Below are 25,406 nucleotides of genomic sequence, written 5' to 3' on the forward strand. Positions count from 1 at the left end.
GATAACAATGAATCGGTCGCTGGCAATGAAATACTTGAATCACAGGCTCTTATCTAACAATGCTCAAGAATTAAAAAAACAAAACAAAATTGGAATAAAATAGTGTAAAATAGAATATCAACAATTTAAAATATGAAATAAAATATATATATATCTAAATATACACTACCGTTCAAAAGTTTTGGGTCACCCAGACAATTTCGTGTTTTCCATGAAAACTCAAATTTTTTATTACCAAATGAGTTGCAAAATGAATAGAAAATATAGTCAAGACATTCACAAGGTTAGAAATAATGATTTTTATTTGAAATCTTAATTTTGTTCTTCAAACTTTGTTTTCGTCAAAGAATGCTCAATTTGCAGCAATTACAGCATTGCAGACCTTTGGCATTGTAGCTGTTTATTTGTTGTGGTAATCTGTAGAAATTTCACCCCACGCTTCCTGAAGCAGCCGCCACAGGTTGGATTGGCTTGATAGGCACTTCTTGCATACCATACAGTCAAGCTGCTCCCACAACAGCTCAATGGGGTTGAGTTCTGGTGACTGCGCTGGCCACTCCATTACGGACAGCTTACCAGCTGCCTGCCTCTTTCCTCTGACCTTTCCACCTATAATAGTCCTTAACCACATCAACAATGTATAGAATGTATTTTTGTTTAATTTAATGTTATTTTCATTGAAAAAAAGTGACCACAAACTTTTGAACGGTAGTGTATATATACAGCTGAAGAAAGAAAAACAGTAGTGCAATTTTGTGCAATGGTGCAAATATGCCACATTGCTTATTTATCGGAGTTCTTGCAATTGGGAGGAGTTTAAAAGTCGTATGGCCTGGGGGATGAAACTGTCTCTGAGCCTGGTGGTGCGGGCCTGGATGCTGCGGTACTGTCGGCCAGACGGCAGCAGGCAAAATGTTTTATTGCTGGGGTGACAGGGGTCTTTAATAATCCGGATGCTCTTCTTCCTGCACCGCTGGGTGTAGAGGTCCTCCATGGATGGTAGTGCCGTCCTGGTGAGGTGCTGGGCAGACTTCTCCACCTCTTGGTCAGACTCTTGATGGAATTTCCTGCTTGAATAAATTCAGTTCGGTGTGTTCGATCTGAGAATTCTTATTTTAATTCACCTTGACGTTGGTTGCCATCCGCCAATAAATCAAAGGAAGATGAAATGATGGAGACAATGCAGGTGGGTAGATCATCGCGTTCTGTGGTGACGTATGATGTAGACATTTGAGATCCAGTAGATGGTGTTAATGCACCTTGATGGGTTTTTTTTTCACTCACCAGAATTGTAGAATGTATACACTCCATATAATTTCGCTCCATTTCAAATACAGTAGTGTATAGAATAATCACATCGGGAACAGGGAGATGGAGTGGGGGCTTGCTCCGTCCACCCATAACGTCGACCTGGATAATGCTCCATGTCATAAAGCAAAAGTCTCAAACCGATTTCATGAACATGACAGTGAGTTCAGGGAACATCAGTGACCTCCCTAGTTACTAGGTGTGGATCCAGCAGAACCTTTGGGATGTGGTAGAACAAGAGATTGGCAGCTGTGCCGCCATTGCTGAACAAGTGTTTTCATGTTGTCTGGCCCTCAAAGGACACTGACAAGGGTTTATTTTTGTTTATTGTTTGGGTGCTGGACGTTGTGTGCGGAGCTTTTTATTAGCAGTCCATGGTGCAAAGTGATGTTATAAAGCTTTGTGTCATTCCTACATGGTTTGTGGGTGAGGGCGATTTTATATTTCAAGGTTTTGCACCTGGCCACACCCACGTAAATATAAAAAACAGAACAGCTGTTTCATTCTCCTGACATGATCCAGAACTGATGTGATCGTCTGATGCTTCTCTATTCTGGAGTCACTACAAACATAATAAAAAACACATTGGAGGTCAAAACATCATCATCACAACTTAATACTCGTATAGAAGTTATCTGTATCCGACACAGACACACACTATCATTTTCTATCTCCACATAAATCAGGTTTTTTCCCACATAGTGATTCCTCACATTATTATTATTTAATTTCAGTATTTTATTTTTCGATCAAATCTGTTTTGTTTTTATGTCCTGTGAGTAGGTGATGATTAAATGTTAAACAGAGAACAGTGCATTTAATGCGTATCTTCTGTTATAAACAAAGTTGGGATTTTCTCCGCACAACGTTTCTCCTCTCCTCGCTCCTTACGTCGTCTCCTTCACACCTTCCCTTGAGGGGTTAGGAAAAGGAGATTGTTGGGACTCTCCGAACGCAGCCCGGGTTTGGGTAAATCACGGATCACGTGACCGGGCTGCACAGTCGTGGTGTATCTGCTCTGCTGCTCATTCAGCTGTTACCTCCATCCAGCAGCGAGTAGCTTCTTCTGCTTCTTCCCGTTCCTCCCTTCGACAGCCCAATGAACCGCACGTCGGAGAGGAGCAGCTGATCCCCTCGCACGCACAGACATGGCTGACGAGGAAATCGACTACAACATCGTGTTTCCAGATGCAGCGACATCGGGTGAGCCTCCTTTTCATTGTAACACGGTTAGCCTAGCGTGCTAACACGCTAGGCGTAAACGCAGACCCCGCTACCTCTTTTGTTAGCGTACGTTAGCTCAGCCCGCGGTGACAGCAGTGATAACGAATAGCTGTGTGTGTTTGTGTGGTTATGTGTGTGTGTTGTTTTTCAGAGAGACACTGGCAGGGGACCAAGGAGCCGGTGGTGATCCTGCTCGGCTGGGCTGGGTGCAAAGACAGGCACCTCTCCAAGTACAGCTCCATCTACAATGAGCAGGTGGAGGCTAGTTAGCAAAGCTGCTCTGCTTTCTCCCTGTGTTGGCAGCCGTGTGGCATGCCACCTGTGCAGACCGGTCACTAACCTGTCATTCATTCCTCCTCTCTGCCCCCCCCCCCCCCTTCCCTTTCAGGGGTGTGTCACCATCCGCTACACGGCCCCCCTGAAGACGGTCTTCATCTCCGAGTCGTTTGGCTACAAGGAGCTGAGCAGCACTGCCCTGAAGCTGCTGGAGATCCTCTTTGACTACGAGGTGGAGAACAGTCCCATTTGCTTTCACGTATTCAGCAACGGCGGCTTCATGTTGTACCGGTACATTGTCGAGCTGCTGCACAGTGACGAGCAGTTCAGTTCCCTGTGTGTGATCGGGGCTGTGGTGGACAGCGCCCCAGGCAGTGGGAATGTCCGAGGGGCCCTGCGCGCATTGACGGCCACCTTAGGGCCCAAAATAAGTCCTGTTCTGCGGTACGTCCTCTTAGCGCTTTTTGCAGTGACTGTTTTCCTCCTGCGAGTCGTGCTCTACCCGATTACCAAGTACATCCACAAGAACCACTACGACGCTGTGCAGGAGAAGCCGCCCGCCTGGCCGCATTTCTACCTGTACTCCAGAGGCGACCAGGTGATCCGGCACAGGGACATTGAGCTCTTCGTGGAAGCCGTGAAGCAGAAAGGTGTCCCTGTGGACAGCTTTGATTTTGTCTCCAGCCCCCATGTCGGCCACTTCCGGGATTTTCCTGAGCAGTATACTCTCAAGTGTCGGGAATTTTTGAGCACTTGCATGAAGGATTCAGACGGGACCGATATGAAGAAGAGACACCGGGTTCGAAATCAGTGAACCCTCACAGGAGTTTGCTGAAACATCTTTGAAACTGTCCTCAACAGTCCAACTTATTTCCTTCGCAGTGGTTCTGTAGAATTCGCTGAACTCATATCGGACCCTGGCAACGTTTCTCTGTCCCAGTGCACATAATGGGAAGGTTCCTCAGATGTGGTCTTGCTCTGTTGGGCTTTTTACACATCTGGAAAACCAGCCTTATGAAACACTGTCTTTCACATGCCTCTGGCACAAAGTTCGAACCCAGCCTACTCTACTGTCATGCACCACATGTAAAAATGATGATACAATCTTAATTTCTATACACTGAAAAATTGGGACTCAAGTATGATGATCTAAATGGTATTTAATATTGCTGTTAACTGTGATGAACTGTAGATTAGTAGTAGTGATTCTAAACTAATACGACTGTTTATTGAACAACATTAATCTCTTATATTTATAAGAGTGCTTACGATGAAGGCATCTTATAAACATTACAATGTGAGTGTTTTCCTAATATAAAAAAGGTATCACAATGTTTGCCTTAAGCAGTAAATGCCATCTGGTGCATTTTTAGGTCCAGAAATTGTAGAATAGGCCACCCCTAATATGTGATACAAACTGATATAGTTCAAGGGATAAAGTGATTGACGATGAATGTATATGTCCAGCACAACCTATCTGTTCTTTTTAACTGATGTGCCTTCAATAAACCAGAATGCTCATTAAAAACTGTCAACCAATTATTTTTGAAAGCTGCTTGTTTCTTTTTTTTTTTTTTTAATATGAATTACATCAGACAGTTTTGATAGCAGTGTTAAGCACCAACATTAATGAAAGAACAAAACACTGGTTTTATAATGGTGGCAAAAAGGGTTGAGATCGCTGTCAATCATGACGTCTGGTGACTCATGAATCATTGAACTGATATTGGCGTTTTTGCAGATTATTTATTTGTCACCACACAAGCATGGAAATGAAAAACGAATTCAAAAGCCACACAACGGATACGCTACTACAGCGGAGGTCAGCGACAACGGATGCTAACAATGAATTAACAGAGTTACTTACAGCTGTCGAGTGAGCTGCTGTTTGTGGAAGACCTGGAAAGACCAGCAACCTTTGAAAATGCGTTGTTTCTCTATTTGGGATGTTACGGAGAGCACAGGAAAGAATGTGCTGAGGTTCTCACTAGATAACCCTGCATAGGTTGGCAAGACTTCACTAATTAAGAGGATCAACACAAGAAGACATAATATTTATTTTTTTTCTCTTTTGCAGTTAAAAAATGAACGTTTGACATAAGTTGAGATGGTGTCAAGATCCACAAGTGCGAGTCACAAAACTCAATGTTGAATTACTGAATGTATAGTGTTGTGCAATTGCATTAGATGTTAAGTTCTGGTTCCCGAGCTACCTCGGCCTGTGATTCACAGGTTTTGTGAGTCAGTCAGGAAGCAGCTTGGTGATTTGTACTTTCTAAAGTATGTGGAAACCATACTTTAGAAAGTACAGCAAGCATGTTCTCCAAACAGAGGGGAATAATGTCCAAATTGCAGTTTTATTCTTCCTTGTGCCCTCCTTTTCTTGCCATGGTGCCCTCTGCTGGCTGACTTGTTTTCAACAGTTGTCTTCAGTCACTGCTTGTTGTGTGTACTTGGTATTTACAGTATCCAATAGCTATGAAGCTTCCCCATGACCCCAAGGCAGAGTTTACAGTATTAACTCAACATGGAAAATTGCAATGACTATCATCTCTCTGTTGTTGACGACATTCCGCTGCCAACCTAGCCTACGCCCATGGATTTAACAGATTCAAAAAGAAATTGGGCATATGGCAAAAGTTTACCTGCTTAATCAAGACAGGGCCACAGGCTTACATTTCTTTTAGTGGGGCCTTTAAAGTAAGTGCAGGGAAAAGGTACAGTTTATGAGTGCAGTCTTAATTCAACTTCACCTAATTTCGTCATCTTGCTCACCTTCAGACCAGTCTGCACTACTTGTATGTAATAAACTTCACAAACTTACTGCGAGAAAGACATCAAGTGAAGGAGTCTCTATGTGATCTCACACCGAGAGGCAGATAAAACCCAGCTACTCGCCTCCCGTCAGGAAACCTCAGCGGCTGTTTGAAGAGCGTGCCTCTGAATTGGTCCAGCAGGGACGGTTATTGAATGTCCAGGACATGTCAAGCTTGACATTTTAAAGAGCAAGTGGTTGGCATTTGTCTCTGCACCAGGCCCGGCCCTGGCACTTCATGTATCATGTAGAGCTGCTGGCAGGAAATGGGAGAAAGAGGAAAGTTTACATATCGGCACAGACAGATGAACATCGCTTACCGGAGTGCACACGAGCCGGGCAGCTGTGATCCTGCTGCAATTGTTTGAGTGACATCGGAAGTCTAAGATGTCTCTGCATACTCTGAATCAAAGGGATCTACAAATACACACTTCTTTTGTTGACTGACAACAAGGAAACAACTATTGTGAACTGTGTTACTTTGACACCAGAAAGGATGTCCACAAAATAATTAATTGTGAAAGATGTATTCAGATTCTTTACTTTAACTCTGAAAAGTGATGCAATACGTCAATATATATATATATATAAATTATAAATATATATAAATTCCAATATCAATTCTACTTAGAGAACTAACAATAATGTTTTGCTGCAACACTTACATTTTTTCATGGAATTAAATGAAATTATCATTAAATGTTTTCTTGGTTACCATAGTATTATTGCATTGTTTTGCAAACAGATGCAATTATTTTAATGACATTAATCAAGTACAATAAGTCAAAACATGGTTTTTCTAAATGCTTTATGCTAACACCATAATACGCTGCAAAACTACATTGATACACTACAGCTTGTAATGTAAAACAATAATTGTTGGAGAACAATCCATGGTAAATGTATAAATCTAACAACTGTACTGTTTTGTATCTTAATCTTTAATAGATTATGATATGATACAAAATAATCTAATTTTGTGTAAAATAATCAGCTAGATTTTTATAAAAAGTACAAGTAAGCCTCCTAATGGTGGTGATTGTAAGTATGGCTCTCAGCTGTATGTCAATCAAATATGTTCCCTGAAATTTATAAGATTAACATTTAATATAACACCAAAAGAATCCGAAACTTGTACGTAAGTTCAACACTGACAATCAAGCTTTCTATTAAACCTTTAGATTCATCACAGCGTGAAAAGACTCAGAGCAAACGTACACAAACGTCCTTCATCACACAGAGACATTAATCACAGCAGGAAACATGTGTAAGTCAAATTAATGAAGGCTTAATGCTTTCAGTTTCCCGCCTGGCACAGTTCTGGTGGCTCCCTGTCCCACTGTCACGTCTCACTGGCACACGTGAAGAGAACAGAGCCACAGGCTGTGTTGTTAATGACACCTGTGCTTTCCCCACTGTGACAACTAAAACCTGCACATTAGAGTCAAATACAGCTCTCAGCAATTCATTAGTTTCAGCTCACGTAGGAACCTGGAACCCGAACAAACGATGGAGCGGCTTTAATCATTCGCTCATGTTAAACCCCCAGAGATCTCTTGAAGTATTTTTCTTTCTGTACTTTTACATACATTTAATTAACCTCATACTGTACTGTGATCCATCGTATTGACATTATAAATATCTTACATACCACAGGGAATTTAGTTTGTCTCCTGTCTTTATATCTGGATTTCATTCATTCTTGAAAACAGTAAATCCAATGTTGGCAGATAAGTGCCAATCCTAACACTTTTGGCAAATCATTTTGAATGAATTGCAACAATACGATTTACTTACAATATATATATATATCCTTATGCTTTCATATCATCTGTAAAGTAATACAGGGAAACCAAGGAGCACAAATGGCATCTGAGCACTGCAACATCCAAGAGGCATTTTATCCACCCAGTGTTTCTGAGGTTCCTAAAGAGGGCAGCATTGCCTCAGAGTTCCCATCATGCAACATTTCACTGAGGCCTCAACTGCGCTTCAGTACGAGCAGGATCAGGCTCAGCAGTGGATGTTTTATTCAGGGCTCCTGAGGGAGAAAGGCTTTGTAACGTTACCCTCCAAAGCAATTTCTGTGCATTCTGGCTCACCTTAAAAATTGGTAAAAGTTGAACTCTGTGTAGTTTATTAATCATGAAGAACTTCTGCAGATAAACAGCAACATTTGTTTCACATAATCATTCTCTTCGCCTTTCTTTATTTTTTTCAGATTTTGTTCATGAAACCCCCAAAAAGACAAAACAGCTTCACATCAAATATAAGGTAGGAATGTATCGTTTCAGTTCCGAGTGGGAGATGAAGATATGAACAGAGAAGAGCAGAAAATGGATGAAAAGACAGCGTCATCATATCAGCCACCCCCCCCCCCCCCCCCCCCTCCACACACACACACATATGAACGCACTGAAAGAAGAAATTACCCCGTGGAAGTTAATGAAGTCTCACAAGTTGATGAGGGGAAAATTGCGGCGAAGAGGGGTCAGCGCTTTCTCTTTAGCCTTTCCCTCTTCCGAGGAAAATGGCTGCGGTCAAGATCCATACTTTTAGAGGACGCCGAGCACTCCAACGTAGAGATGGAGTGAGAGGGAGGGGGGGGGGGCACACTGAGATTAATGGTATTAAGTGGTAGCACTTGGCAACGCGGTAACATATCGTCTATGTTCTCTATTCCACGCTGATAGTTTCATAGACCTTGGCTTTACACATTGACTTTTAGCTGTGATTTACAGGATTCAAATAAGCCGGTTGGCTCTTTATCATCGCAGGACCTGCAGGACATCTTCAGCCTGGAGTCACATCAGTGGCAGTTTTATCACAAAATACAATCAACACCTTGAAACAGGGTAATGTTTCCCTTCTCCTCTTTGGTTATCACGCAAAGCCCAAAACCGACTCTTTAAAAAAAAAAAAACGAAATCTGATTATTCTTGGCAACAATTTGTCCTTGGTTTAATGTCAGTACGAATTGAAGAAATGTTGCTATTTATGTACACGTTGACATTTTGGATGGGACCCTCTGAGCCCACTTTCTAGATCATTGGGTGGGGATGTGCAGTATTTTATCTGACAGGCGCACAGAAGTATCAGATAGGATCTAATGGCAAATCTCTGTGTCCCTGTCTCCGCTGATCTGGACTGATTTTGTATTATGTTTGACATTTTGATTTTTGGTCTGACATACTGTGATTTTCTGGCCAGCGATAACAGTGATTTTTCCCCTCAGAATTTTTCTTTACCCAGATGGTCTAAAATAAGGCAAAACAAAAGTGCTCTGTTTGCAATAAGGAAAGTTGTTCCCAAGAGTTTGTGTTAGGTAAACACTTTTTGATTTCACTTTGATTTCCCTTTTCTCAATCTTTATAGTCCTCTCATTTGTATCTCTCTTTACACACACAGACACACGCACACACACTCCAGGCGTGTCGTGCTGTCTTTTACAGGTGACACACGTGGCGCTGAAACCTCGCCTCTCTCTCTCGCTCCACGGGACCGGCCCTGTGATCAAGTTGAGCAGGGAGCCGACGAGAAGTCACTCAAGTTGCCCTCTCTACACTCTAATGAGCAAAGTGTCCCGTGGAAGCTGAGTCCGAGACAGCATGGGAGCTCCCACAAGCACATGTGAACACTCACACAGTATACACACACAAAGAGGACTCTATGCGTCACAAGTGCAGGCGGGCACCTTCAATGGGATGAAAGGCAGAGGATCAGGACCAAAGTCCTGTCCGCCTTTGAGTAACTTTAAAAGGTGTCCTGGTGTTTTGGATTGAAGAATGAAGTGAAAACTGCGTCTATGTGTGTGTGTGTGTGTGTGTGTGTGTGTGTGTGTGTGTGTGTGTGTGTGTGTGTGTGTGTGTGGTGTGAGAAGGGAATCAGCTTGTTGGACCAGACAGGGAGCCGTCATCAAAATCTCCCCATGTCTATCTCAGCCCCTCAGCCCTCTACTTAAGACCAAATGAGGACAAAAAAATGCGATGGAATGTTAGATAAAGAATAAAAAAGACAGAAAGACAGAGAGAGAGAGAGAGAGAGAGAGAGAGAGAGAGAGGATGATGGAGAGTGAGAGGAACAGCAGTGTAGAAACCCCTCAGCGTGTGTGCAGCCTCCCTCCCATCGTGTGGTGCAGCAGGCTGCCTCTCACAGCCTATTCAAAGCGAGTGTGTGTTCGTGAAGGAGTGTGTGTTTGGTGCGTGTGTGTGTGTGTGTGTTTCTTCACAGATGTCCTTGAACAGAGCCCCCTCAGCTCTGCGGATCCCTGCTGCCACTGGAGAACATTTGACAAGCAGCAGGCTCTTGTTAGAGCGCTGTCAAATTAAAGGTGTGTGTGTAAGTCTGAGAAAGTGTGTGCGCGCGTGTGTCTGTGTGTGTGCGTGCGTGTGCAGATGTGTGCGTTTCAGAGGCTCTATTCAGAGCCCTGTCAAATTAAAACTACCAAACAAACTGTGCATGTCACACAGACAGGCCAAGTCGCGTCTATGATGGCAGTGGTAGGCCTAGGGCTGCTTTGTCTGTGTTTGTTTGTGGGTGAATATATGTATGTTTGTGTGTTTGTGTGTGTGAAAAGGAGACTAGGATTTTGTGCCATGCATTTTTTTACATGCATCTTTCACTTGTTTGAAATAAACAAATACATATGTGTGACGGAAGAATCTAATGAGGTGGGTCTAAAAGGGAAGCGAGTGTCACACACACACACTCAGCTTTACCATACTGAAGATGTATGTCTCTATTCTGAGGATTGTAAATGATCAGAAGTTGGGGCCAAGAAGGTTCATGATTCACATCCTGGTTTGAGCCGGGGTCCTTCCCTCTGGAGACTACTCCGGCTTCCTCCCACAGTCTGAAGACATGCACACTGGGGTAATTGGAGACTTTAAATTGAGAGTGAATGGTGGTTTTTCTCTATATGTCGGCTCTATGATAGACTGGTGACCAGTCCAGGATGCAGCCAGCCTCCTGCCTAACTTCAGCTGGGATTGGCCTCAGCCCCCCTACAACCCCTGAAAAGAATGAGCAGCATAGATCATGGATGGATAGTGTGCAGAAGTCATTAAGGGAAATAATTGTATAATATATATATAGAATATCAAAATCAGTGATCAGTTATTGCTTATTTTTTATAATTGTTACAATATGAAACACACATTTTCCAGTCATATTATTACCTTTCCATTTCAATTTGAAGTTTATTGATGTTTTTGAGTTATAAAGACTAAATAATATAATGAACATCAGATGAATGATTAAAAAAACCAACGGAGAGCTCCAGGTTTCCTGCAAGCAGTGTGGACAGACACAGATGCAAGCAACCTTTATGTCTGAACCCTGCATCATTTGCAGGGTATCCCACTGGGAGTGCGTGTGTGTGTGTGTGTGTGTGTGCTCGTGTGCAGTTTGACAAGAAAAATATGAGACAAATCCTCCAAACTAAAGTCAATTTGTGGTTCATTACATATTTAAGAAGGCAGTGCTCCCCAACCTTGGGTTTGTGACCTCACAATGGGACGCAAAAAAATAAGAGAGGGCACAAGGTGGTTAATAGGATATGAAGGCCCAAAAAAAGGAAACCCAAATATTTCCATTAAATGTTTTGCTGCCAGAGTTTAATCTCGGGAGTGGATGTGATATTACTACTTCTGTAAATATGACCCAGGGAGAATGATGCAGACAAAAACAAGAAACAATTTTAAAAAACAATTCTCCACAAATGCAGTTAACTCAAGATGATGATGGAAGTAGGAGGAAAAGCCAAAATATAATTCTTGCACTTCATTTTCTGCTAAACCACAACTTGGTGGTTTTAAATGTAATCTTTTTTTTTCCGGTTGATTTTATTGCTAAGTCTTTGTCCAAATAACAAGACAGAGCATCATCATTAGTAAGATTTAGGGTTGTACACAGATTTTGGTCACAGCCAGACGAGCTGTATACTGATGCAGTCTTTATGCTAAGCTAACAGGCTGCTGGGTCTACTTTTATTTGCACACAATAACTGTGTCTAAATTCAGAGGCCTGCATCCTTCGGAGACTGAGTTTGAAGACGGACTGCGTCAGAGAGCGACTAGACAAAGGGTCTTCCCAATATGGCCGACAAATGCGTCCTTTCATCCCCATAAACAAAGGCTCCAACGGTTGGATCCTTCCCAACCTATTCCACGATTCACTGTATTTCAGTGGAAAAACCTAATGGCGAGGTAATGGCGCCGCAGGGAAGAGACGTCTTTCAGGTTTCATCTCAACTGACCAGCTAAAGGTAAATATGTTTAAAAAACCGAGGGGCTTTCTCGTTTTGGTTTGGTATTCACTCACATTGCAGGCGGTCTTCGTAAACTTCATAGACCTCCTCCTCTGAAGGATACAGACCCTGAATTGAGTCACAGTTATTGAGACAGGCAACTATTGCCACAAATCGAAATAAGTATAATTCTAACAAGTCTAACTATTAAATCATGGGCCGACTTAGGTGCAGGGTGCAGCCTCTGCAACAAGGAACCCATAACTCTATACTTCGTTGGAAACCACAGGTTGGGGACTACAATTTGTATTTGGTTTAGTCCTGGACTGACGGTCCAATTTCCTAAGTAGCATTGAAAAGGGGGATGCTAATTTGTGATGTTATTAGTACAGGTGGGTGAACGTTTGCCTCTCTTTGTGTGCATATCGTAGTGTTATGTACTGCAGGGGCTTTGTTAGCGTTTAAACCTCGCCTCCATTAGCAAAATGTTATGATTTATGCAGTTGCTTGCAGACTAATATCTTTAGAATCCTTTTTTTTCTTCCTTTATCTTGTAGCTGCGAAGCCGATTCATCTTAAAGAGTGATGAGGGGAGGTTGCTCTCTATGCAAAACGCATTAAAGCTAAATGAGGAGTCTATTACTCAAATCTGGCTGATAATCCGTTAGCTAAAGACCCCTGGCCGCTAACTAAGCAGATTAAGATATGTCAGTGCCACCGTGACCAAGATGACAACAGTACACTACTTATGATCTCACACACACACACACACACACACACACACACACACACAAACACTTCTGGGGGAACACCTTGCTGTATTACATATAACCTCACTTCTGCTTGGCTATTGCACACTCACACACACACAAACACTTCCACATATGCAAATGCACTTGTATCCTATGCTTTCTCAAACACACACACACACAAGCACACACAAATAGAGAAACACACGTGTCGTCCACACCCCCACTACTTATCTACATACACTGTCTCCTTGCCAGCTCACTTCATAGAATTAATTCTCTCTTCTCCGCCCACTCTGTTGTGCTGTGTGTGTGCGTGCGTGTGTTTGTGTGTGTTTCTGAGAGCCATGCACAGGGGACTCGTGAAGAGGCCGCGTTTGTATGAACATGGACAATTCATCATGGCTTGATTAACATACATGATTTTATCTCCCTCTTCTCCTCTCTGTGCTTTGGTCCTGTGGTGATAATTACAAATAATTTATTCCTCCTGCTTAATTAACAGGTATTCTCCACACATAGTCCCAGGAAACACTGTGTTATTTAGGACTGTGTGTGAAGCCAGGTCATTTGATCTTGCTGTACATTTATTAGTCAAAACAAAATATTTGCTCACAGAGATGAAATCACTTGAAGCAGGCTGCTGTCGGCTTTAAGGAAGTTATAAGATTCTGAGATTTTGCTTTTGCCCGAGCGGTGTTGATTTAAATCGACCCCTGAGAAAACAAAGCTCACATGGAAATTCAAATAAGAGAATTCTAATTCAGCAGAAGTGTGATATATGCCAACAAGTCACAGCCACTTAACAAGAGGAGAAACAGTTTGTGATTTCTCCTCACATTTTACAATTCATGTTTCTCTTGTGAGTAATTCCACTTAAGTCCTTGAAATACTGATAATCTGATTGCTCGACCAGATCATGCTAAATGTATGTAATCTGTTGGTCCAACTGAGGTACAGGGTTCAGCGTCTGTAACAAGGCGCTAAAGATGCTATACATGTTATTATCCAAAGATCTTTTAGAATCAGATTCTCCTAACAATCTCTGAAGTTTTTCCTCGCAGACCCCAAATGAATTCTCCGGAGAATGTCTGAAAAAGCCAATGCATGTGAGAGTAGAGCAGGATAATGTGTGGAGGATTCACGGAAAGTGAGTGACTGCATTGACAACGTTTCTAATGTGCAATGGCTGCAAAACTGAAAAAAATCTAAAAGATCCAAAAGAGGTGACATACACGTACAAGATGCAGAAGAATATGTTAAATTGTGCTGTAAACAAAATCATGTTATTTCATCAGCAGAATTCATGTCCTGCCTCCTGCATGCTTTTGTATCAAAAATAGCATTGTTTTCTGGGGCTTATGGCTGCTGATGAAGATCACGACCTTTCACAAATTACCTTGGTCCAAAATATATGATTTTAACTAAATGTTAAACAGCCTAATTGGTATTCACAGCCCCTTTTGCAGTTTCTTAGAATGTGTCTCAGTTAATCATTACGCCCTTTTCAAATTCAACAATCCACCAGAAGCATGCACAAATACCAATAAGCCCCTAGATAAGTAATTCAGAGAAGAATATGCCCAGTGTTGTGGCCATTGTGGCTCAGTTAAGATTCGGTGTGAAGCCCAGCTGCAGACAGTAGATGGCCCAGGGCAGACATCAGTGTCCACATCACTCCAGACCTTGGAGCTGGATGACCTGTGCTGGGCCTGTCTTGTTTCCAACGACCGTTTGTTACTAATTAATGGACTGGAGCCCATTCTCCAGTGCTGAGTGCAACACAAACCCAATGCATTAAACATGACCATGCCTCCCTCTGCTGCCAGAGCTGGGAGGACAGAAAGATGGAGGGAGAGCGGGACAGAGAGGGAAGCGACAAAACAGAACAACATGCACCCGCAACACTGTAACATGACATTAGAACATGACATTAGAACATGATGGATAAGAACAAATTGGTGTTAGATTTGAGAGGCCAAAGTTTGACCCCACCATGGCAAAATACATAACTTATTGAATTGTGAATAGTGAAAAGAAGTAACGCATCTCTTGCAAAAAGAATATTAAAAGGATTTATTTATATATTAATGAACTGTTATTTTCATTTTCTGTCCTTGAATAATATAAAATAAACTTCTTGTTTCATGTGCAAATGTTAACTTATTTAAGTTCTTTAATCTTAACTCCTTACACCGTCACTAATAACTTAAAACTCATAAGGCAGGACAAGACATTGAGATAAATTCTTTTACTCTTCAGAGCCTGTGGTTTCACTCAGCAACCAAGACTTCCGTTAAGTAACTAACCGAGGATCTGAAAATGAACAAAATTGTCTACTCAGCAGGGGACGCTGTTAAATTGAAAAACATGCTATTGAGCGGAACTATGGAAGTCAACCCCCACATGACTGCAAGGCAGCTACAGAAGTGTTCGGACACCCATCGATTGTGCATTCCATGTTGAGGGACATTGCTACAGCTGAATTGAACTGGCAACTAACTAATTATTCTTGAACCAGAAGCTCCTCAGATGTTCAGCTCAATTCAAGAACATGGAGTTTGGATTTTTAAATCGAAAGTGATTTTGTTTATAAAAGTAAAGTTGTTTCATTAAATGGCAACATTGGGAAATAATCTCTAGTTTACCAAAGGAATTCAGGCTTCAGGAAACTCAGGATTTCTTTAGAAAAAAAATTATTTGTTCCTTTTGTTGGTTGTTTTTCTTTAATTGATCAAATATAAGCCATTCTCTGTGTTCTCTGGCCACCTTAATATTCAAACTACAGCATTATTAAGTATTTAGGGTTGCCTTAGAAAGGTCTCATGAGATTGGACTTGCCCTTTAAGACTGAAAGCGTCCTTGGTGGCCATCATCACACATCCACACACAAACTGAAAGCCACACACACTGTAGCACACGTTAATGCATAAATTGCCATTATCTGAGCTGCCGCCGGTGGCAGAAGCGCCCCCACCAAGATCACCTCAGCTGACAAAAGTTAATTTGCACTAATGATGTTTTACTCCTCTCATTACCTTAAATCATCTCCTTCCCTTCCCCTTCCTCCCTCCTTCCCTGCATCACAGAGAGAGAAAGAGCAAGAGATGCAAATAGAAAGGTTTAGAAAGAGAGGAGAAGAACTAGAGAGAGAGGGAGCCAAAGTGAAACAGTGTGGGTAGAGTGGCTGAGAGAGAGAGAGAGCAGTCAGCAGTTTGTAATTGTTATGGCGCTGGATGAAGTTGATGCTCATTCAAGCTTCACCCAACAGCTCTCTCACCGCCCGCTGTTAAATATTTAACACTGTCGTATAATTATCAAAGCTACTCAAGTTAATTTTTGATTGAAGTCATGTGCACGCTGTACAGTCCACTGCAGCGTTGTATTTATGTTGTGGGCTTAAGTGGTGCACTCTGTAATGATAACGGAGTCTCAGATTAACAAGTGTAGAGTGTTTAATGTGTAAATGAGTTTTTTATCATGGGGGTTATAGTTTTATGAGTGGAGTAATGTAATGAGCGTTGAGTTGCATTTCAGCCAAACTTCTGCCTCACAGGTGTCAGTCCTGCTGTTGAATTGTCTTTTATTTTAGTTCCATTCGTTTCTTTGTACTGTGAATCGCTGATAATTATACAACAGTGTTTTGAATGCAACAGTATTACCGCGAAGAAAATAGTGTATTTAAAGATGGCGGACATTTCAGCTCCACAAAAGTGAAGCCAAAGCATCTCAATCGCCTCCTGGTAGCTACCTGCAGTATAACTCAGACATTCCACCTTTTCCTTGTTAGTGGATGGAACGTAAACCAAACAAAAAATGCATGTCAAATTATTGGCAGATGAGAGGGCAGTTCTCAGATACCAGAAAATATCTTTCTCTTGGGTCCCCTGGCCAACAACTATATCAAGACAAGCTGCCAGAAAGCTGGAGTCCCTCTCAGATTGTTCAGAACACGCTAAACTAAACTGGGATCAGATTCAGTCCACCCAGAGAGACAAGAAGGACCTCCATGTTGTATGGCTGGACTTAGAAAATACCTACAGGTCTGTTCCACATCAGCTGATTAGTTTTGCCCTGGACTTCTTCCACATACAAGTCAATGTCAAGAACCTTGAGTCAGTCAACAATCATCGAGAGCTAATATTTGGATCTGAAGATTTGCCACTCGCTGTGGGACTGTACAACCAACTGACAGCAACTTGACAGGAGAATAGCAATGGAATGTTCCATTTCACCCATACTAGTTATAGCATTCTTTGAGCGCATCCTGATTGGAGTGAGGACAATGGCCAAAAGAGTGCGCAACAGCGCAGGTCAACGGTTGCCATCCCTCCTTTGCTTCACAGATGATGTATACGCCGACTGACAACAGCTGCAAGCACAGCAAGGCTCCTTAAACGTCATGGAGAACTGCTGTCCAAGGCCAGGATGAAAAGAAAATGCCAAATGCAGCAGCCTCTCAATCTGCAAGGGTATACGACTGATCTCACAGACAAGCACATGGCAACTACAGTCACAGACCAACTGAAAGGGTGTTACCTTCTTTGCAAGTCTGTTACCAGTTCAACTGCCTGTCACACTCTGCCAATGTATAATGTGGCCACTGATGATGTGCAAAATAACAACAACAACAGTCGCAAAACTGGATGCCAAGGCAAACAAATATATCCGGAAGTGGCTTAGAATTGTTTGGTGTCTCTTCAATGTTGAGCTGTTTGGAAGAAATGCACTACGGTTGCCACTGAAGAACATCACCCTTGGGTACAAGCTGCAGAAGACCAGGTTGATGCTGGAACTTAGACAGTCAAGTGATCAACTGGTCAGGAATGCATAAACAAAGATGAGATCGGGGAGATTATGGAAGGCTGAAGACTGCTTAGACAATGCCAATTCTAGACTGAAGCACAAATGAAAAAGTTGGGAAAAATATGGCGGCATTCACTCAAGGCCATTGGGATGGAGTGAGCTGTGGAAGATCCATCAGGCAAGACTGAGATTTTTAATAAGAGCCACAGATGACAGCCCAGCCAATCTGGCAAAAATGGTTTGGTTCAGATGAGAGATGTGGTCTGTGTGCAAAGGCCCAGGTAAATCTTCACCATATACTCTTTGGCTGCAAGACCATCTTGGCCCAGGCCTATTAAAGATAGAGGCATGAACGGGTGCTAAGGAAGCTGGCGGAACACACAGAGAACATGAGAGTACTCGCAAATGAGAAGCCCCAGCATCATCAGAAGCAATGTGCCCATTTCAAAACAGTCTGTGAAGAACAGCCCCTCACAGTACAGAACTTCAGTCCTGGTCCCAGGAAATGACAGGTTAATGACATCACCTCCACCACTCTGAGACCTGACATCGACCTTTGGCCGGCAACACAGAAGGGTGTCCTGACAGTTGGCTGACAATTCCATGGGAAGGGAGCCCTTCCTGATGGACATTGGCTTTTCACGGCAGGGAAAGTCTGATAAGTCCTCAAATAACTCTCTGAAGAAGCAGAAAAGGGAGGTTTGGGGCATTGTAGCAGTCAAAGAAAAGACAAGAGCTGGAGGGGAGACAAGAGGCCACATAATGGAATCACCTGAAAATCTAAAGCCTTTCTGTTGGAGAGGTAGAATCTCTAATGTATTGTTGCATTTTCTTTCTACTGACAAGTAGCTAACTATCACGACAGTGCTTTTCTTAAATAGGACAGACAGAAGAGCCTATCATTGTATATTAGCTCGTTGTATCCACTTTAACGCTCTGCTTAGATATTAACGACTCAAAGAAGAGACTTGGTTGTTATAAATTAAATGACAGGTTTCCACAGCACAATTGTTTCTTAGATTAATTAAACTTACTATACTTAATTGGCGTGAACAAAGTCAATATGGCCAAATTGTCAAGGACAATACAATCCAATAATGGATTGATGATGAGGAAAAAAATAAAAATAATATTAATTGTGTGACCTTACTGTCGTGTTCACATCAAAGCTAACGAGCTTGCTGTTTGATAGTTAGCAAGTACCCCTCACTAACGTTACGAATTACAATCTTTGCTCTTTGTTCTCAGGCTCGGATAGAAAGTCAATATTGATTTAATGGGCCTGGTTCATGGTAATCACATATGTAAACGGTGTGGATTCACCTCTACTGTAAAGCATCAGTCCCCAGAGATTGCAGAGAATGCTCCTCAGACAAAGTCATGTGCCAGCGACCCTTCCCTTGCATCAACTCTGAAACCTCGCAGTCATTAGCAGCCGATTGATGAGGGAAGTGGTATTAGTCTGAAAACATTTGCAGCTCATCCGGAGAAGAGGCCATTTTTACAATTGGTTTAGGAGGTTATGAATGGGTGCATGTTCTGTTCGAAATAGGCAATGTTCATTTTTTATTTGTAATTGTTTCTGGCGGAGGCTTTTAGTGAGAGATGACTAAAGATTCTATTAGAATCCACTGCTCACCTTTTCTTTCTTTTTTTTGTCTTGCCTTCATGCAGATTTGCATCTATTGCATACTTCATAAACCAATAGATTATGAGTACAAACAAATGTTTACTGCCACAATTTAATAAATGACTGAATTTGAGGGTTATAATTGTTTTAATGACTGTCATCTTTGGTAAAGCCCATTGCTATCCGCCTTCTAGCATGATCGGTGGGTAAAAGTCCTTGAAGAGGTTTTGTCTTTGTTGTCTGTCTGTATCAGTTTCATCTCGATCATCATGTAGCCAGTAGCCAGGAGCATGACGGATGTCAACACGGATACAGCAGACTTTTAGTCAGTTAGTGACACAAACATGTGTTCAGTATCCCACACTTAGGCACCCACCCAGTGTGATGTGAGTGATGATCAGTAGGAATGAATGGGTGAGGGATCAGGAAGTGGCTTGCGTGATGGATCAAAGGGTTACATGACAACCAAGCGAGGACTTCCTGGTTGACAGACGCATCCCTCAAATGGACAGCACAACGTGTCATGATCTGTGTGTGTGTGTGTGTGTGTGTGAGAGAGGCGAGGGAGATCAGTCCCTTAAATAGAAATAGACAGCGTCCAGTATCCAGGATGATGTGTTTCTTCATCTCAGGTCATTCTGTCTGTCTGTGTCTTTATCTTCATCCCTTGTCTCTGATCTGTCCTTGTTTCTGTCTCTCACACAAACTCCTAACCATGAACATGTTGTATTTGAAGGACCATCTCTGTGGTTGGTCAACAGGATGTTTTTTAAGCCAGTCAATAATGAATACACATGTTGAATTGAGGCCGTGCTCATATCAGAGATTTGTGTATCCGTCTTAAAAAGCTGCCATTGGCTGGTGAGAGGGGTGAAGAGTGGATTGTGATGTTGGAGAGACAGATTGGCCAGGAGGATGAAGAGTTCAGCTTTGTAGAGGTGTAATTGAAGGTGGATGTTTCTAAGAGACAGTGGCGTGGTTCTGACGGGTATACACTAACACACTTCTGGTCTACTTCTCTTACACAGTAAATACTGGATGACTCACAGGCATGAACGTTTTTGGTTCCTCCTGCATCCGCTGAGGCAGCAGACGTGACGAGCAGTGTAACAGAGCAGTAAGAGGGAGGGGACGCAAAGTGGTTTTCTGTCAAGCCTTTTCTCTTGTATTGATTTGCAGAACTTGCATATTGTAGCTGCAAGGTTCCTATATGTTCTCACTTTGGAATTCTTCAGTTATTAGCATTAGTAAAACATTAAGAATATTTCCACTCCAACAACAGACCAAGCAATCTTCTTCCCGATCAACTAAGAATCTAAAAAGACAAATCATTGCATGCTCAAGAGGGTAAACTCAAAAACTGGCCTTACTGGTTTAAAAAAAACAATGTACAGATTTGTTGACCCAGTCTTCCTATGTGTTCCTCTGCAATCAAATTTGAATGGTAATCTTTTAGCCAACATTGAGTAGAAACAATGTGAATTTGAGCCTCTACAATGACCAAACATTCTACATATCAGGGAAGATCATTATGTGAGCAAAAGCTCCAGAACAGCTACTAAATGGCATGTACTGATGTCAAGGTCGAATAACAAACCTTTCCTTTAAAACCCATTCAAAAGATTGCGTTTATGAGAAAGTGGTTTCAAAGATAACAATCTTTAGTTATCTTAAGGACAAAATAAACATGGTTGTACACACTACACTGCAACAGTTTTCGAGACACATTGAGCTCAGTCTTCCTTCTGCACAGGGAAGACTTTATTTTTGCTTTGTGCTGGCCTTGTAGCCAATCTCCATGTATCGCCATGTCCAGTGCCCTGCGGCCTTTGGGAGAGTATAGAATCACACGCACCAAACATAATAAAGGTAATTTACTGCCAAGGCAAATTCCATAGCTCTGGGCCTCCACCCCATGTTAAACAGCCAGCTGACCTTTAGCGTCTGATTTCATAAAGAGGGACACAATCCGATTAGGCCTGGATGGGAAAGGTCAAATGCACTGGCAGTTGTGACGGGAGCGTCACCACGAGCTGGCTGGAGACGCATAGGATGACCGCAGCTGAGCAGACTGCAGCCCTATGCATGTCTGAGTGTGTGTGTGTGTGTGTGTGTGTGTGTGTGTGTGTGTGCATGTGAGAAAGAGAGGATGTGTGTGGGTGGGGGCAGTGACGGCAGTTAGCCTCTGTGGCCTCTGGAGCCGTTAACAGAAAGGGCAGCATATCCGACATGGGTGGCGTGCTCCCGTTTTTATGTCCCGGTGACCACACATACTCACACACGCAAACATATACACACCCCGTGGCATGGCACCAGCTTTACCTGATAGGATCTTCTACCCGACTGAGCCTTGAAGTGCATCCCTGCTTTGTGGTGTGTGTTGATTTTCTGTCCTTGTTGGTTCTTTTCTTCTCATTTGGATGCTGTCATAGTACATGAAGGTTCAGTCTGCATCATTGGTTGAATTCCTGTTTGTCAAAGCTGATCAGGCCTTTGTTGTTGTCCATTTAACTTGAATCTTCTTGAAATGTGGCTTTTTTTACACGCGTTTTCTTATAGCTGACTTTTAAAATTAAGAAATGGTCTGACAGTGTGTGACCCAGGCACCTTTACTGGGCTCAGTAATGGAAAGTAATGGAACGTGTAATGTAACAACTATTGCTAGTAATTCATAAAGTAATATAAGTCATGAGTAATGAGCAAGTGTTTTTCATAATTACAGATGGTAATAACATTAAAATCTTAAAAGGGAGTTTTAAACAGGATGTAAAAATCAGATTAATAAATCCGAGCTTCAGGAAATGTGTCAGAAAACTGAGATGCTTGTTTACTGTCCACATGAGAGTACCGGATTAATTCACACACATCCAAACAGTGTATCTATGGGCTGCACTTTTTCTATGAGAGTTAACTATGGCGTTCAGTATCTTGCCCAAGAACAATATGTCATATGTGTGCTTAATCTAAATTTTCATGCTAAATGATATCGACTCTGGTGGGACTCGAACCCACAACCTTTGAATCACTTCCTCAGTGTTGATGCTAGAAGTCCAATGCGCTATCCATTGCGCCACAGAGCCTCATATTCAAAAACTCACTGTCCAAAAGTTTGTATAATGCCAATCTAACAAGGTAAAATATCAGCAGCCCTGAGCTGAAAATAGGAAAAGTAATGTTAGGCATGAGTAATGAGCAACTGTTGACGTTTTCCATAATCACAGAGGGTAATGAGTTTAAACATGATGTAAAAAGCAGAGTTATAAATATGAGCTTTCGAAAATATGACACAATAATGAGGTGCTTCTTTATTTCAACTCATGGAGGAAGAAATCAACAAAAAACTCATCTGAACTAAACTACCAATTTCACATTTGTTTGTGTACTGTTCTCATCGCTGAGATATATTTCTGTGAACCTCCGGAAGTGTGTGTGTGTGTGTTACCACAGGTAGTTTGTCTCTGGATGGTTTTGGTAGCAATGCTGTCGTCTGTTTTACGAGTTGCCCATTAAGGGGCTCACAAGGATAATGTTGATTGCACCGGCCGCGGCCAGGATATGCTGTGTGTGTGTGTGTGTTTGTGTGTGTTTGTGTGTGCTGAGGAGCTGGAGAGGTTTGATGTGCATACACGTGTATCTATATCTCAATATAAATATAAAATTGTGTATTTATTTTGTTCAAATTTGTTGCAGCATATGTAAACAAATTGGCTACCGAGAGTCTGGGGATGTTGTGTATGTGCAGTTTCTTTTTTCATGAATGCACAGAGTCGGTGTGTCTGTGCAAGTGTGAGTGTGTGTCATGGTTAATGTTGATTGTGTTGGGGCACAGCGAGGCGCTGACAGTGCTGCTTCTGCTGAATGACGGAGATGATCTTAACAAGCAAAGGGAGGCGGTCACCACCCCCCTGTTTACAATATGGGGGTGCTAAAGCTGTCGAGACCATAACTACTGCACACTCCTCAATATGTGTGGGTGTGTGTGTGCATGTGTGTGTGTGCACTAATACCTCCTTGTCCCCCACCTCTTTGTTGTCACACTCCTCCTCTGCTGGATTGCCTGGCACTCCAGCTGAGAGAGACGGAGAAAGAGAGGGGGAGAGAGACCTTTTCGCTGAAGGAGCCTCTATATTCTGGAGGAATAGACAACACAGATGAGCACAGGTACACAGTCACAATGGTCATTTAAAACGAGAACTTTGCACACTGAGTGTCTGAGTACCATGCAGCTAATGATAATTTGTATCAATTCAATTTCAAATTCATCTGCATCTTTGAAACAATGCTACTTTGAAATGTTTGTCTTGGTGAACTGGGATTAATGGCACTGCACATACAGGTGAAACAGTTTTTTTGGTTCTGACAATGATTACATGAAGGCTACAATGACCTATAAGTGTTTGTGCACCCAGGTTAAGAATGTTCCTCAAGGACACGATTCATAATAATGACTCTGGTGGGACTCGAACCCACAACCTTTGAATCACTTCCCAAGTGCTGATACTAGAAGTCCAATGCGCTGTCCATTGCGCCACAGAGCCTTATAGTTACTGCATAGCAGCTAAAATAAAAAAAATATTCTGATGTTTTCATCATATATTCTTACAATGTGGTATTTGGGCCGATAACAGGATGTTATTTGTTGCTGTGTGTCATTTTACAGGGGGAATATCATCATGTGAAATAGAAAGGTTTACTTCAACGTTCTCTAACATGTAACTGTAACAATTTACATAGTTTCGCCATTTGTCAAGGTACGTATGACAGTAAGTCATTGTGATGGGGCGTAGTGGCATACTGTAATAATCCAATAATATTATCAGATTGAATCTAAACACATTCATTTGAATTCGGTCTGTATTAAGTAAAGAAAATAGCTCTTTTCGTTAGAGTCTAGCTGCTATAGCCTCCTCTTCCATTGATCAAAATATAAGCATAATGGTCTGCATCTTGGGTCACTTGCTATTCTGGCTCATCCTGCAGCTTTTTGGAATCCAATAGTTGTTACTCGAAGTGAAACAGCCAAATAAGAGGCCCTTAATGGCTCCATGTTAAAAGCTTGGCTCTTGTAGAGCAGCAAAAGTTAAAAGCTTTACACAGAGTTATCATAATAGGCCACGCTCCACGTCAGCCAAGTCGTCTTTCTGAAGCGAGCCTAATTTCCCATGATGATGATGATGATCGTCCGGACAACATGCTCAGGAACAATTAGCACTAGTCGCTGAATTGGACACTTTCCCCTGGTCAGGCATCGAGGGCCACGACATAAATAAGTCCCCTTGTCAGCCATTGCCAAGCGACAGCTAATGACTCTCATTAATATGCAAAATAGCAGCAATTTTTTCCTGCTTATGTGTGTGTATGTGTGTGTGTGTGTGTGTGTGTGTGTGTGTGTGTGTGTATGTGGGTGTGTGTGTGGGTGCGCGCGCTGTTAATCATTTTGTGCACATGGTCCGTCCAGTGCAAAGTGACCAACTCAAGAAAATTTCTAATTGTGAGTCAATTATGTCATTGAGCCCATTTAGATGTTCATTTGTATGCAAATGTGGAGGCTGCTAGGAGGGGAGAGAGGAGCTGGCATCAGACAACATGGAGGGCAGGAGTAGTCACTGAACAATGACCCGCACGCAGGAACGTTGGCCAGAGCGTGTAATGTATTGCTAGTAATTCATAAAGTAATGTAAGTCATGAGTAATGAGCAAGTGTTGCAATTTTTCATAATTACAGATGGTAATGATATTAAAATCTTAAAAGTGAGTTTTAGAACAAGATGTAAAAAACACAGTAATAAATCCGAGCTTCAGGAAATATGACAGATCATTGAGGTGCTTGTTTACCGACCACATGAGAGTACCGGATAAATTCAAACACACATTTAAACAGTGTATCTATGGGCTGCACTGCTTCTATAACTATGAACAATATGTTATATGTGTTCTTAATTTAAATTGTCATGCTAAACGATATCTGGTGGGACTCGAACCCACAACCTTTGAATAACTTCCTCAGTGCTGTTGCTAGAAGTCCAATGCGCTATCCATTGCGCCACAGAGCCTCATGTTCAGTGACCCACTGTCCAAAAATGTGGATAATGCAAATCTTGCAAGGTAAAATATCAGCAACCCTAATCTGAAAATAGGAAAAGTAATGTTAGGCATGAGTAACGAGCAACTATTGACGTTTTCCATAATTACAGATGTTAATGAGTTTAAACATGATGTAAGAACAGTGTAATAAATATGAGCTTTAGGAAATATGACACAATAATGAGGTGCTTCTTTATTTCAACTCATGGAGGAAGAAATCAACAAAAAAACTCAACTGAATTAAACTAGCAATTTCTAATTAGAGTCA

At 42.0% G+C, this 25,406-nt stretch overlaps 1 protein-coding gene and 2 non-coding genes across 3 annotated transcripts; 1 reads left to right on the forward strand and 2 right to left on the reverse strand.

Annotated features, from left to right (window-relative positions):
* The first annotated feature begins 2,257 nt into the window (after positions 1 to 2,257).
* On the forward strand, positions 2,258 to 4,348 carry tmem53 (transmembrane protein 53). The gene is made up of 3 exons (XM_062405236.1): positions 2,258 to 2,511; positions 2,684 to 2,787; positions 2,921 to 4,348. Exons 1-3 carry the CDS (start codon positions 2,457 to 2,459, stop codon positions 3,620 to 3,622), a joined length of 861 nt encoding a protein of 286 aa, XP_062261220.1. The 5' UTR covers positions 2,258 to 2,456; the 3' UTR covers positions 3,623 to 4,348.
* Positions 4,349 to 22,042: 17,694 nt separating this feature from the next.
* trnar-ucu (transfer RNA arginine (anticodon UCU)) lies at positions 22,043 to 22,135 on the reverse strand. Its single transcript has 2 exons — positions 22,099 to 22,135; positions 22,043 to 22,078 (listed from the first exon to the last, which is right to left on the reverse strand). It is a non-coding gene; the product is annotated as a tRNA-Arg (tRNA).
* Positions 22,136 to 23,500: 1,365 nt separating this feature from the next.
* Positions 23,501 to 23,593, reverse strand: trnar-ucu (transfer RNA arginine (anticodon UCU)). Its single transcript has 2 exons — positions 23,557 to 23,593; positions 23,501 to 23,536 (listed from the first exon to the last, which is right to left on the reverse strand). It is a non-coding gene; the product is annotated as a tRNA-Arg (tRNA).
* Between the last annotated feature and the right edge of the window lie 1,813 nt (positions 23,594 to 25,406).

Source organism: Platichthys flesus, chromosome 14, assembly GCF_949316205.1.
Source record: "Platichthys flesus chromosome 14, fPlaFle2.1, whole genome shotgun sequence".
NCBI classification, from domain to species: domain Eukaryota; kingdom Metazoa; phylum Chordata; class Actinopteri; order Pleuronectiformes; family Pleuronectidae; genus Platichthys; species Platichthys flesus.

What these genes read in the sequence shown, in the direction of transcription:
- tmem53 (XM_062405236.1), top strand. Translation starts at nt 2,457, where the DNA reads ATGGCTGACGAGGAAATCGACTACAACATCGTGTTTCCAGATGCAGCG. An exon ending in TCCAGATGCAGCGACATCGG is followed by an intron (nt 2,512 to 2,683) that starts GTGAGCCTCCTT and finishes GTTGTTTTTCAG; the next exon opens with AGAGACACTGGCAGGGGACC. An exon ending in GCTCCATCTACAATGAGCAG is followed by an intron (nt 2,788 to 2,920) that starts GTGGAGGCTAGT and finishes CTTCCCTTTCAG; the next exon opens with GGGTGTGTCACCATCCGCTA.